Source organism: Columba livia, chromosome 2 (assembly GCF_036013475.1).
Source record: "Columba livia isolate bColLiv1 breed racing homer chromosome 2, bColLiv1.pat.W.v2, whole genome shotgun sequence".
Classification (NCBI taxonomy): Eukaryota; Metazoa; Chordata; class Aves; order Columbiformes; family Columbidae; genus Columba; species Columba livia.
In genome coordinates, this window is record NC_088603.1 from 162,344,233 (window position 1) to 162,357,324 (window position 13,092).

Below are 13,092 nucleotides of genomic sequence, written 5' to 3' on the forward strand. Positions count from 1 at the left end.
TTTGGGGTGACACAGGGGACAGCCTCGGGCTTTGGGGGGACACCCAGGGGTGCTTTGGAGTGACACATGGGACACCCAGGGTGCTTTGGGGTGAAATGGGACACCTGGGGGGCTTTGAGGTGACACCCAAGGTTGCTTTGGAGTGACACAAGGGACACCCGGGGGCTTTGGGGTGACATGGGGGACATCTGGGGGGCTTTGGGGTGACACCCAAGGTTGCTTTGGGGTGACACAGGGGACAGCCTGGGGACTTTGGGGTGACACCCAAAGGTTGCTTTGGGGTGACACAAGGGACAGCCTGGGGACTTTGGGGTGACACCCAAGGTTGCTTTGGGGTGACACAGGGGACACCTGGGGGGCTTTGGGTGACACATGGGACACCTAGGGTGCTTTGGAGTGGCACACGGGACAACCAGGTGCTTTGGGGTGACACAGAGGACACTTGGGGTGACACCCAAGGTTGCTTTGGGGTGACACAGGGCACAGCTGGGGGCTTTGGGGTGACACACAGGACACCCCAGGTGGCTGTGGGGTGTCCCCAACCCAGTGCTGTTCCTGCAGTGACCAAGCTGCAAGGTGGGTCACCTTGGGGTGACACAGGGGACACAGCGGGGTGCTTTGCAGTGACACTGGGGACACCCAGGGGTTTTGGGGTGATGTGTGGGTGTCTCTGCAGTGATGCAGCTTTGAGGGTGGTGACATTTGGGGGGGGTGACCCAGGGGACACGGCAGCTGTTTTAGGGTGACATGTGGCTGTCCCTGCAGTGACGCAGCTGCAAGAGGGGTGACCCAGGGGACACGGTGGCAGTTTTGGGGTGACTCGGCTGTCCCCGCAGTGACGCAGCTGTGAGGGGGGTGACACTCGGGGGGTGCCCCAGGGAACACGGTGGCAGTTGTGGGGTGACATCGCTGTCCCCACAATGACGCAGCTGTGAGGGGGGTGACACTCGGGGGGTGCCCCAGGGGACACGGTGGCAGTTTTGGGGTGCCATCGCTGTCCCCGCAGTGACGCAGCTGCGAGGGGGGTGACCCAGGGGACCCGGTGGCAGTTTTGGGGTGACATCGCTGTCCCCACAATGACGCAGCTGCGAGGGGGGTGACACTCCGGGGATGCCGCAGGGGACGTGGTGGCAGTTTTAGGGTGACGTGGCTGTCCCCGCAGTGACACAGCTGCCAGGGGGGTGACAGTCAGGGGGTGCCCAGGGGACACGGTGGCAGTTTTGGGGTGACCTGGGGGTGCCATTGCTGTCCCCGCAGTGACGCAGCTGTGAGGGGGGTGACCCAGGGGACCTGGTGGCAGTTTTGGGGTGACATTGCTGTCCCCACAGTGACGCAGCTGCGAGGGGGGTGACATCTGGGGGGGTGACCCAGGGGATCCGGTGGCAGTTTTGGGGTGACCTGGGGGTGCCATCGCTGTCCCTGCAGTGACGCAGCTGCGAGGGGGGTGACATCTCGGGGGGTGCCCCAGGGGACACGGTGGCAGTTTTGGGGTGACCCGGTTGTCCCCGCAGTGACGCATCTGTGAGGGGGGTGACCCAGGGACCCGGTGGCAGTTTTGGGGTGACCTGGGGGTGCCATCGCTGTCCCCGCAGTGACGCAGCTGCGAGGGGGGTGACACTCTGGGGGTGCCGCAGGGGACGTGGTGGCAGTTTTGGGGTGACCCGGTTGTCCCCACAGTGACGCAGCTGCGAGGGGGGTGACATTTTGGAGGGGTGCCCAGGGGACCCGGTGGCAGTTTTGGGGTGACCTGGGGGTGCCATCGCTGTCCCCGCAGTGACGCAGCTGTGAGGGGGGTGACACTCGGGGGGTGCCCCAGGGGACACGGTGGCAGTTTTGGGGTGACCCGGTTGTCCCCGCAGTGACGCAGCTGTGAGGGGGGTGACATTTGGGGGGTGACCCAGTGGACCCGGTGGCAGTTTTGGGGTGACCTGGGGGTGCCATCGCTGTCCCTGCAGTGCCACAGTTGCGAGGGGGGTGACATTTGGGGGGGTGACCCAGGGGACCTGGTGGCAGTTTTGGGGTGATATCACTGTCCCTGCAGTGACGCAGCTGCCAGGGGGGTGACGCTCTGGGGGTGCTGCAGGGGACACGGTGGCAGTTTTGGGGTGACATCGCTGTCCCCACAGTGACGCAGCTGCGAGGGGGGTGACATTTTGGGGGGGTGCCCAGGGGACCCGGTGGCAGTTTTGGGGTGACCTGGGGGTGCCATTGCTGTCCCCGCAGTGACGCAGCTGCGAGGGGGGTGACCCAGGGGACCTGGTGGCAGTTTTGGGGTGACATTACTGTCCCCGCAGTGACACAGCTGCGAGGGGGGTGACCCAGGGACCCGGTGGCAGTTTTGGGGTGACCTGGGGGTGCCATCGCTGTCCCCGCAGTGACGCAGCTGCGAGGGGGGTGACAACTGGGGGGGTGACCCAGGGGACATGGTGGCAGTTTTGGGGTGACCTGGGGGTGCCATCGCTGTCCCCGCAGTGACGCAGCTGCAAGGGGGGTGACATCTGGGGGGGTGACCCAGGGGACCCGGTGGCAGTTTTGGGGTGACCTGGGGGCGCCATCGCTGTCCCCGCAGTGACGCAGCTGCGAGGGGGGTGACCCAGGGGACGTGGTGGCAGTTTTGGGGTGACATCGCTGTCCCCGGAGTGACGCAGCTGCGAGGGGGGTGACCCAGGGGACCCGGTGGCAGTTTTGGGGTGACATCGCTGTCCCCGCAGTGACACAGCTGCGAGGGGGGTGACATCTGGGGGGGTGACCCAGGGGACCCGGTGGCAGTTTTGGGGTGACCTGGGGTGCCATTGCTGTCCCCACAGTGATGCAGCTGCGAGGGGGGTGACATTTGGGGGGGTGACCCAGGGGACCCGGTGGCAGTTTTGGGGTGACCTGGGGGTGCCATCGCTGTCCTTGCAGTGACGCAGCTGCACTTCGTCCCGGTGGACCTGGGGTCCCCCATCGTTCACTGCGCGCTGGCCGACCCGTTCGGCGTCATCCTGAGCGCCGAGGGACACGTCACCATGTTCGTGCTCAAGAGCGACACCTACGGGGGGCGCACCCACCGCCTGGCGCTGCAGAGACCCCCGCTGCACCCCGTGAGTGGGGGGACCCCAAAACCTGCACCCCCAAACCTGCACCCCAAAGCCTGCACCCCAAACCTGCACCCCCAAACCTGCACCCCCAAAACTGCACCCCAAAACCTGCACCACCAAACCTGCACCCGGAACCCCCGCTGCACCCCGTGAGTGGGGGGACCCCCAAACCTGCACCCCCAAACCTGCACCCCAAACCTGCACCCCAAAACCTGCACCACCAAACCTGCACCCCAACCCCCGCTGCACCCCGTGAGTGGGGGGACCCCAAAACCTGCACCCCCAAACCTGCACCCCAAAACCTGCACCCCAAAGCCTGCACCCCAAAACCTACACCCCAAAACCCGCACCACCAAACCTGCACCCCAGCCCCCGCTGCACCCCGTGAGTGGGGGGACCCCAAAACCTGCACCCCCAAACCTGCACCCCAAAACCTGCACCCCAAAGCCTGCACCCCAAACCTGCACCCCAAAACCTGCACCCCAAACCTGCACCCCAAAACCTGCACCACCAAACCTGCACCCCAGCCCCCGCTGCACCCCGTGAGTGGGGGGACCCCAAAACCTGCACCCCCAAACCTGCACCCCAAACCTGCACCCCAAAACCTGCACCACCAAACCTGCACCCCAAACCCCGCTGCACCCCGTGAGTGGGGGGACCCCAAAACCTGCACCCCCAAACCTGCACCCCAAAACCTGCACCCCAAACCTGCACCCCAAAATCTGCACCCCAAAGCCTGCACCCCAAAACCTGCACCACCAAACCTGCACCCCAGCCCCCGCTGCACCCTGTGAGTGGGGGGACCCCCAAACCTGCACCCCCAAACCTGCACCCCAAAACCCACACCACCAAACCTGCACCCCAACCCCCGCTGCACCCTGTGAGTGGGGGGACCCCAAACTGCACCCCCAAACCTGCACCCCCAACCCCCACTGCACCCCATGAGTGGGGGGACCCCAAACTGCACCCCCAAACCTGCACCCCAAACCTGCACCCCAAACTCTGCACCCCAAAACCTGCACCCCAAAACCTGCACCCCAGTCCCCACTGCACCCCATGAGTGGGGGACCCCCAAACCTGCACCCCAAAACCTGCACCCCAAAACCTGCACCCCAACCCCCGCTGCACCCCGTGAGTGGGGGACCCCCAAACCTGCACCCCCAAACCTGCACCCCAAAGCCTGCACCCCCAAACCTGCACCCCAAAACCTGCACCCCAAACCTGCACCCCAAACCTGCACCCCCAAACCTGCACCCCAAAACCTGCACCACCAAACCTGCACCCAGAACCCCCACTGCACTCCGTGAGTGGGGGGACCCCCAAAACCTGCACCCCCAAACCTGCACCACCAAACCTGCACCCCAACCCCCGCTGCACCCCGTGAGTGGGGGGACCCAATACCTGCACCCCCAAACCTGCACCCCCAAACCTGCACCCCAAACCTGCACCCCAAAACCTGCACCCCAAACCTGCACCCCAAAACCTGCACCACCAGACCTGCACCCCAAAACCCGCACCAGCAAACCTGCACCCCAGCCCCCGCTGCACCCCGTGAGTGGGGGGACCCCAAAACCTGCACCCCCAAACCTGCACCACCAAACCTGCACCCCAACCCCCGCTGCACCCCGTGAGTGGGGGGACCCCAAACTGCACCCCCAAACCTGCACCCCCAACCCTCACTGCACCCCGTGAGTGGCGGGACCCCCAAACCTGCACCCCCAAACCTGCACCCCAAACCTTCACCCCCAAACCTGCACCCCAAAACCTGCACCACTAAACCTGCACCCCCAACCCCCACTGCACCCCGTGAGTGGGGGGACCCCCAAACCTGCACCCCCAAACACTGCACCCCAAAACCTGCACCCTGAACTCTGCACCCCAAACACTGCACCCCAAACCTGCATCCGAAACACTGCACCCCCAAACCTGCACCCCAAACCTGCACCCCCAAACCTGCACCCGCAAACCTGCACCCCAAACCTGTACCCCCAACCCCCACTGCACCCCATGAGTGGCGGGGACCCCAAAACCTGCACCCCCAAACTCTGCACCCCAAACTCTGCACCCCAAACAGCACCCCAGACCTGCACCCCAAACACTGCACCCCTAAACACTGCACCCCCAAACCTGCACCCCCAAACCTGCACCCCAAAACCTGCACCACCAAACCTGCACCCCCAACCCCCACTGCACCTCGTGAGTGGCGGGGACCCCCAAACACTGCACCCCCAACACCTGCACCCCAAATAATGCACCCCAAAACCTGCACCTCAAACACTGCACCCCCAACCTGCACCCCAAACCTGTACCCCAAAACCTGCACCCCAAACACTGGACCCCTAAACCTGCACCCCCAACCCCTGCTGCACCCCGTGAGTGCCGGGACCCCAAAACCTGCACCCCCAAACCGCACCCCAAACACTGCACTCCAAACCACCCCTGCACCCCCAAACCACTGCTGCACCCTGTGAGTGGCAGTGACCCCCAAAACACTGCACCCCAAACACTGCACCCCCAAACACTCCACCCCAAGCCGCCGCTGCACCCCATGAGTGGCAGTGACCCCAAAACCTGCACCCCAAAACCTGCACCTGTGAGTGGCAGCAACCCCAAACCTGCACCCCCAAACCACCCCTGCACCCCCAAACTGCTGCTGCACCCTGTGAGTGGCAGCGAACCCCAAACTCTGCACCCCAAACCCTTGCACCCCCAAACCCAGCGCCCCAAAACACCGCTGCGCCCTGTGCCACTGAACCGCAAAACCCTGCACCCCAAACCGCCCTGCACCCCATGAGTGCCCCCAGACCCCAAACCTTGCACCCCAAAACACTACACCCCCAAACCGCTGCTGCATCCCATGAGTGCCACCGACCCCCAAACCCTGCACCCCAAACTGTCCCTGCACCCCGTGAGTCCACCGAACCCCAAAACCCTGCACCCCAAACCGCCCCTTCATCCCTAAACCGCCCTGCATCCCATGAGTGCCACTGCACCCCAAACCCTGAACCCCAAAACCCTGCACCCCTAAAAACCCTGCACCCAGTGTCACTGAACCCCAAAACCCTGCACCCCCAAAACCCCTGCACCGTGGGAGTGTCACTGCACCCCAAAACCCTGCACCCCCAAAACTCCTGCACCCTGTGTCACTGAACCCCAAAACCGCCCTGCACCCCGGGAGCGTCACCAAACTCCCTGGCTCAGTGTCTCCCCCAGCTCAGTGTCCCCCAGCTCAGTGTCCCCATGTCCCCAGCTCAGTGTCCCCCAGCTCAGTGTCCCCATGTCCTCAGCTCAGTGTCCCCTGTCGCAACCTCAGTGTCCCCATGTCCCCAGCTCAGTGTCCCCTGTCCCCAGCTCAGTGTCCCCATGTCCCCAGCTCAGTGTCCCCTGTCCCCGCCTCAGTGTCCCCATGTCCCCAGCTCAGTGTCCCCATGTCCCCACCTCAGTGTCCCCATGTCCCCAGCTCATTGTCCCCTGTCCCCAGCTCAGTATCCCCATGTGCCCACCTCAGTGTCCCCATGTCCCCAGCTCAGTGTCCCCTGTCCCCGCCTCGGTGTCCCCATGTCCCCAGCTCAGTGTCCCCATGTCCCCGCCTCAGTGTCCCCATGTCCCCGGCTCAGTATCCCCTGTCCCCGCCTCAGTGTCCCCATGTCCCCGCCTCAGTGTCCCCACGTCCCCGGCTCAGTGTCCCCATGTCCTCAGCTCAGTGTCCCCATGTCCCCAGCTCAGTGTCCCCTGTCCCCGCCTCAGTGTCCCCATGTCCCCAGCTCAGTGTCCCCTGTCCCCGCCTCAGTGTCCCCATGTCCCCAGCTCAGTGTCCCCTGTCCCCGCCTCGGTGTCCCCATGTCCCCAGCTCAGTGTCCCCATGTCCCCGGTTCAGTGTCCCCATGTCCCCAGCTCAGTGTCCCCTGTCCCCTGGCTCAGTGTCCCCATGTCCCTGGCTCAGTGTCCCCTGTCCCCACCTCAGTGTCCCATGTCCCCGGCTCAGTGTCCCCATGTCCCCAGCTCGGTGTCCCCATGTCCCCAGCTCAGTGTCTCCTGTCCCCAGCTCAGTGTCCCCATGTCCCTGGCTCAGTGTCCCCTGTCCCCACCTCAGTGTCCCCATGTTCCTGGCTCAGTGTCCCCATGTTCCCAGCTCAGTGTCCCCTGTTCCTGGCTCAGTGTCCCCTCTCCCTGGCTCAGTGTCCCCGTGTCCCTTGGCTCAGTGTCCCCTGTCCCCCAGCTCAGTGTCCCCATGTCCCCAGCTCAGTGTCCCTTGTCCCCACCTCAGTGTCCCCATGTCCCCAGCTCAGTGTCCCCATGTCCCCAGCTCAGTGTCCCCTGTCCGAGCCTCGGTGTCCCCATGTCCCCAGCTCAGTGTCCCCATGTCCCCGCCTCAGTGTCCCCATGTCCCCGCCTCAGTGTCCCCATGTCTCCGGCTCAGTGTCCCCATGTCCCCGCCTCAGTGTCCCCATGTCCCTGGCTCAGTGTCCCCATGTCCCTGGCTCAGTGTCCCCATGTCCCCAGCTCAGTGTCCCCTGTCCCCACCTCAGTGTCCCCATGTTCCTGGCTCAGTGTCCCCATGTCCCCAGCTCAGTGTCCCCTGTCCCCGCCTCGGTGTCCCCATGTCCCCACCTCAGTGTCCCATGTCCCCACCTCAGTGTCCCCATGTCCCCTGGCTCAGTGTCCCCTGTCCCCCGGCTCAGTGTCCCCATGTCCCCAGCTCAGTGTCCCCTGTCCCCGCCTCGGTGTCCCCATGTCCCCAGCTCAGTGTCTCCTGTCCCCAGCTCAGTGTCCCCATGTCCCCAGCTCAGTGTCCCCTGTCCCCTGGCTCAGTATCCCCTGTCCCCAGCTCAGTGTCCCCATGTCCCCAGCTCAGTGTCCCCTGTGCCCTGGCTCAGTGTCCCCTGTCCCCACCTCAGTGTCCCATGTCCCCGGCTCAGTGTCCCCATGTCCCTGGCTCAGTGTCCCCATGTCCCCGCCTCAGTGTCCCCATGTCCTCAGCTCAGTGTCCCCATGTCCCCAGCTCAGTGTCCCCTGTCCCCGCCTCAGTGTCCCCTGTCCCCGGCTCAGTGTCCCCATGTCCCCAGCTCAGTGTCCCATGTCCCCACCTCAGTGTCCCCATGTCCCCTGGCTCAGTGTCCCCTGTCCCCCGGCTCAGTGTCCCCATGTCCCCAGCTCAGTGTCCCCTGTCCCCGCCTCGGTGTCCCCATGTCCCCGGCTCAGTGTCCCCATGTCCCCAGCTCGGTGTCCCCATGTCCCCAGCTCAGTGTCCCCTGTCCCTGGCTCAGTGTCCCATGTCCCCGGCTCATTGTCCCCATGTCCCCAGCTCGGTGTCCCCATGTCCCCAGCTCAGTGTCCCCTGTCCCCAGCTCAGTGTCCCCTGTCCCCAGCAACCCAAGGTGATCGCGCTGTGCCTGTACCGCGACGTCAGTGGGATGTTCACCACCGAGAGCCGCGTCCCCGGGCCCCGCGACGACGTCCCCCCCCGCGCCCCCGCCGAGGCCGAGACCCTCATCCAGGACATCAGGTGATGGGGGGTTGGGGACAGCGCAGGGACGTGACAGTGTCCCCATAGCGTGTCAGGGGACAGGGACATCGGTGTCCCTCAGCACACGAGGTGACCGTGTCCCCACAGTGTGTGGGGGGTCGAGGACAGCGCCATCCCCCCAGCACACGAGGTGACAGTGTCCCCATAGTGTGGGGGTTTGGGGACAGTGGTGTCCCCAGCACACGAGGTGACAGTGTCCCCGCAGTTTGTGGGGGTTGGGGACAGCAGTGTCCCTGGCACCCAAGGTGACAGTGTCCCCGCAGTGTGTGTGGAGGCGGTTTGGGGACAGTGCCGTCCCCAGCACACAAGGTGACAGTGTCCCCACAGTGTGTGGGGTTGGGGACAGCAGTGTCCCAGGCACACGAGGTGACAGTGTCCCCACAGTGTGTGCGGTTGGGGACAGCATTGTCCCTGGCACCCGAGGTGACAGTGTCCCCACAGTGTGTGGGGGGTCAGGGACAGCACCGTCCCCAGCACACGAGGTGACAGTGTCCACTCAATGTGTGGGGTTGGGGACAGTGGTGTCCCCAGCACAGGAGGTGACAGTGTCCCCTCAGTGTGGGGGGTCGGGGACAGCGGTGTCCCCAGCACACGAGGTGACAGTGTCCCTGCAGTGTGGGGGTTTGGGGACAGTGCCGTCCCCAGCACCCGGGGTGACAGTGTCCCCGCAGTGTGGGGGTTTGGGGACAGCACTGTCCCCAGCACCCGAGGTGACGGTGTCCCCGCAGTGTGTGGGGGGTCAGGGGCATCGGTGTCCCTCAGCATACGAGGTGACAGTGTCCCCGCAGTGTGTGTGGGGTTGGGGACAGCGCCATCCCCCGGCACACGAGGTGACGCTGTCCCCTCAGTGTGGGGGGTCGGGAACAGCGGTGTCCCCAGCACCCGAGGTGACGCTGTCCCCGCAGTGCGTGGGGGGTCGGGGACAGCGGTGTCCCCAGCACCCGAGGTGACGCTGTCCCCGCAGTGCGTGGGGGGTCGGGGACAGCGGTGTCCCCAGCACCCGAGGTGACGCTGTCCCCGCAGTGTGTGGGGGGTCGGGGACAGCGGTGTCCCCAGCACCCGAGGTGACGCTGTCCCCGCAGTGCGTGGGGGGTCGGGGACAGCGGTGTCCCCAGCACCCGAGGTGACTCTGTCCCCTCAGTGTAGGGGGTCAGGGACAGCGGTGTCCCCAGCACCCGAGGTGACGCTGTCCCCTCAGTGTGGGGGGTCGGGGACAGCGGTGTCCCCAGCACCCGAGGTGACGCTGTCCCCGCAGTGACACGGTGGATGACGAGGAGGAGATGCTGTACGGGGACTCGGGGACGCTGTTCAGCCCGGCCCGGGAGGAGCCGCGGCGCGGCGCCAACCCCCCCGCCGAGCGGCAGCCCCCCCAGCAGCGGCCCGAGCCCACGCACTGGTGTGTGCTGGTGCGGGAGAACGGCGCCATGGAGGTGAGACCCGGGGACGGGGACGGGGACGAGGGGGACTCCAGGGGACCTGCCACTGCTGCGGTGCAGCGTGTGACGGTGGCTTCTGCTTGTCCCCCTGTCCCCCTGCCTGTCCCACTTTGTCCCTGTCCCCATCCCTGCCTGTCCCTGTCCCCCTGCCTGTCCCTGTCCCCCTTTATCCCTGTCCCCATCCCTGTTTGTCCCTGTCCCCCTGTGTCCATGTCCCCCTGCCTGTCCCGATCCCCATCCCTGTTTGTCCCTGTCCCTCTGTGTCCCTGTCTCCCTGCCTGTCCCTGTCCCCCTTTGTCCCTGTCCCTCTGTGTCCCTGTCCCCCTGCCTGTCCCTGTTCCCCTTTGTCCCTGTCCCCATTTGTCCCTGTCCCTATCCCTGCCTGTCCCTCTTTGTCCCTGTCCCCATTTGTCCCTGTCCCTATCCCTGCCTGTCCCTGTCCCCCTGTGTCCCTGTCCCCCTGCCTATCCCTGTCTCCATCACTGTGTCCCTGTTCCCTGGTCCCCCTGCCTGTTCCCCTGTCCCCTGCCCGTCCCTGTCCCTGTGTCCCTGCTCCCCTGATTGTCCCTATCCCCGTGTCCCTGTCCCCTCCGTATCCATGTCCCGCCCTGTATCCCCATGTCCCCATCCCCATGTCCCCGTGTCCCTGCCCATCCCTCTGTCCCTGTCCGCCCATGTCCCCATCCCCATGTCCCTGTGTCCCTGTCCCCCCATGTCCCCGTCCCCATGTCCCCGTGTCCCTGCCCATCCCTCTGTCCCTGTCCCCCCATGTCCCCGTCCCCATGTCTCTGCCCCTCTGTCCCCCCGTGTCCCCTGTCCCTGTGTCCCCGTGTCTCTGCCCATCCCTCTGTCCCCCCGTGTCCCCTGTCCCTGTGTCCCCGTCCCCAGCTGTACCAGCTGCCGGAGTGGCGCCTGGTGTTCCTGGTGAAGAACTTCCCGGTGGGGCAGCGGGTGCTGGTGGACTCGTCCTTCGGGCAGGCGGCCGTGGGGACGCAGGGGACACAGGGGACAGGGGACGGCAAGGAGGGGACACGCCAGGGGGACCTGCCGCTGGTCAAGGAGGTGCTGCTGGTGGCACTGGGGCACCGCCAGAGCCGCCCCTACCTGCTGGTGAGTGGGACTGGGGATACTGGTGGCACTGGGGCACCGCCGGAGCTGCCTGTACCTGCTGGTGAGTGGGACTGGGGATACTGGGGGGACTGGGGCACCGCCAGAGCCGCCTGTACCTGCTGGTGAGTGGGACTGGGGATACTGGGGGGACTGGGGCACCGCCAGAGCCGCCTGTACCTGCTGGTGAGTGGGACTGGGGATACTGGGGGGACTGGGGCACCGCCAGAGCCGCCTGTACCTGCTGGTGAGTGGGACTGGGGATACTGGGGGGACTGGGGCACCGCCAGAGCCGCCTGTACCTGCTGGTGAGTGGGACTGGGGATACTGGGGGGACTGGGGCACCGCCGGAGCCACCTGTACCTGCTGGTGAGTGGGACTGGGGGGACTGGTGGCACTGGGACACCGCCAGAACCACCTGTACCTGCTGGTGAGTGGTACTGGGGGAACTGGTGGCACTGGGGTACCGCCAGAGCTGCCTGTACCTGCTGGTGAGTGGGACTGGGGATACTGGTGGGACTGGGGCACCGCCAGAGCCGCCTGTACCTGCTGGTGAGTGGTACTGGGGGGACTGGTGGCACTGGGGCACCACCAGAGCCACCTGTACCCGCTTGTGAGTGGTACTGGGGGGACTGGTGGCACTGGGGGTACTGGGGCACCGCCAGAGCTGCCTGTACCTGCTGGTGAGTGGGACTGGGGATACTGGGGGGACTGGTGGCACTGGGGCACCGCCAGAGCTGCCCCTACCTGCTGGTGAGTGGTACTGGGGATACTGGTGGGACTGGGGCACCACCAGAGCTGCCTGTACCTGCTGGTGAGTGGTACTGGGGGGACTGGTGGGACTGGGGCACCACCAGAGCTGCCTGTACCTGCTGGTGAGTGGTACTGGGGGGACTGGTGGGACTGGGGCACCACCAGAGCTGCCTGTACCTGCTGGGGAGTGGCACTGGGGTGACTCTGGGGACTGGGGCACCACCAGAGCCGCCCCTATCTGCTGGTGAGTGGGACTGGGGATACTGGTGGGACTGGGGCACCGCCAGAGCCGCCCCTACCTGCTGGTGAGTGGTACTGGGGATACTGGTGGGACTGGGGCACCACCAGAGCCGCCCCTATCTGCTGGTGAGTGGGACTGGGGATACTGGTGGCACTGGGGCACCGCCGGAGCCACCTGTACCTGCTGGTGAATGGGACTGGGGATGCTGGGGAGTGCTGGAGAAACTGGGGGATACTGGGAGATGCTGGAAATACTGGGGGATGCTGGAGATACTGGGGATACTGTGGGGGTAGTGGGAGATGCTGGGGGATACTGGGAGCACTGGGGGGTACTGGGGGATGTGGATTACTGTGGGATACTGGGAATGCTGTGGGATGCTGCTGATACTGGGGGGTACTGGGGATACTGGGAGTTGCTGGTGGATGCTGGGGGTACAGTGGGGAGATCTGGGGGGATGGTGGGGGTACTGGGAGATGCTGAGGAATGCTGGGGGGTGCTGGGAGATACTGGGGGGTGCTGGGAGATACTGGGAGATATGAGGGGTACTGGGGAGTGCTGGGGGTACAGTGGGGAGATGCTGGGGGTACTGGGAGATGTAGGGGGATAGTGGGGGGTGGTGGGGACTAGGAGGTGCTGGGGAAACTGGGGGATACTGGGAGATGCTGGGGAAACTGGAATGTACTGGGGGGTGCTGGGGGTACAGTGGGGAGATAGTGGGGGGATGTGGGGGGTGCTGTGAGATGTTGGGGAAATTGGGGTATACTGGGGTATACTGGGGACACCAGGGAGATGCTGGTGATGCCGGGAGTGCGGGCAGGATCTGCCAGGGACGCCAGCGGGATACTGGGCAAACTGGGGGATACTGGACAGTACAGGGGGTGCCGGGGTGACCCCTCTGCTGTGACCCCCCCGCCGTGACCCCCGTGTCCCCCTGTGTCCCCCGTTTTG

General features: G+C 65.5%; 1 protein-coding gene across 1 annotated transcript in view; it reads left to right on the forward strand.

Annotated features, from left to right (window-relative positions):
- Positions 1-13,092, forward strand: part of CPSF1 (cleavage and polyadenylation specific factor 1) — a 77,431-nt gene that overhangs the window by 40,108 nt on the left and 24,231 nt on the right. The window contains 4 exon segments of the mRNA XM_065053527.1: positions 2,905-3,083; positions 8,450-8,586; positions 9,863-10,037; positions 10,932-11,153. Coding sequence (XP_064909599.1) covers positions 2,905-3,083; positions 8,450-8,586; positions 9,863-10,037; positions 10,932-11,153 — 713 coding nt within the window.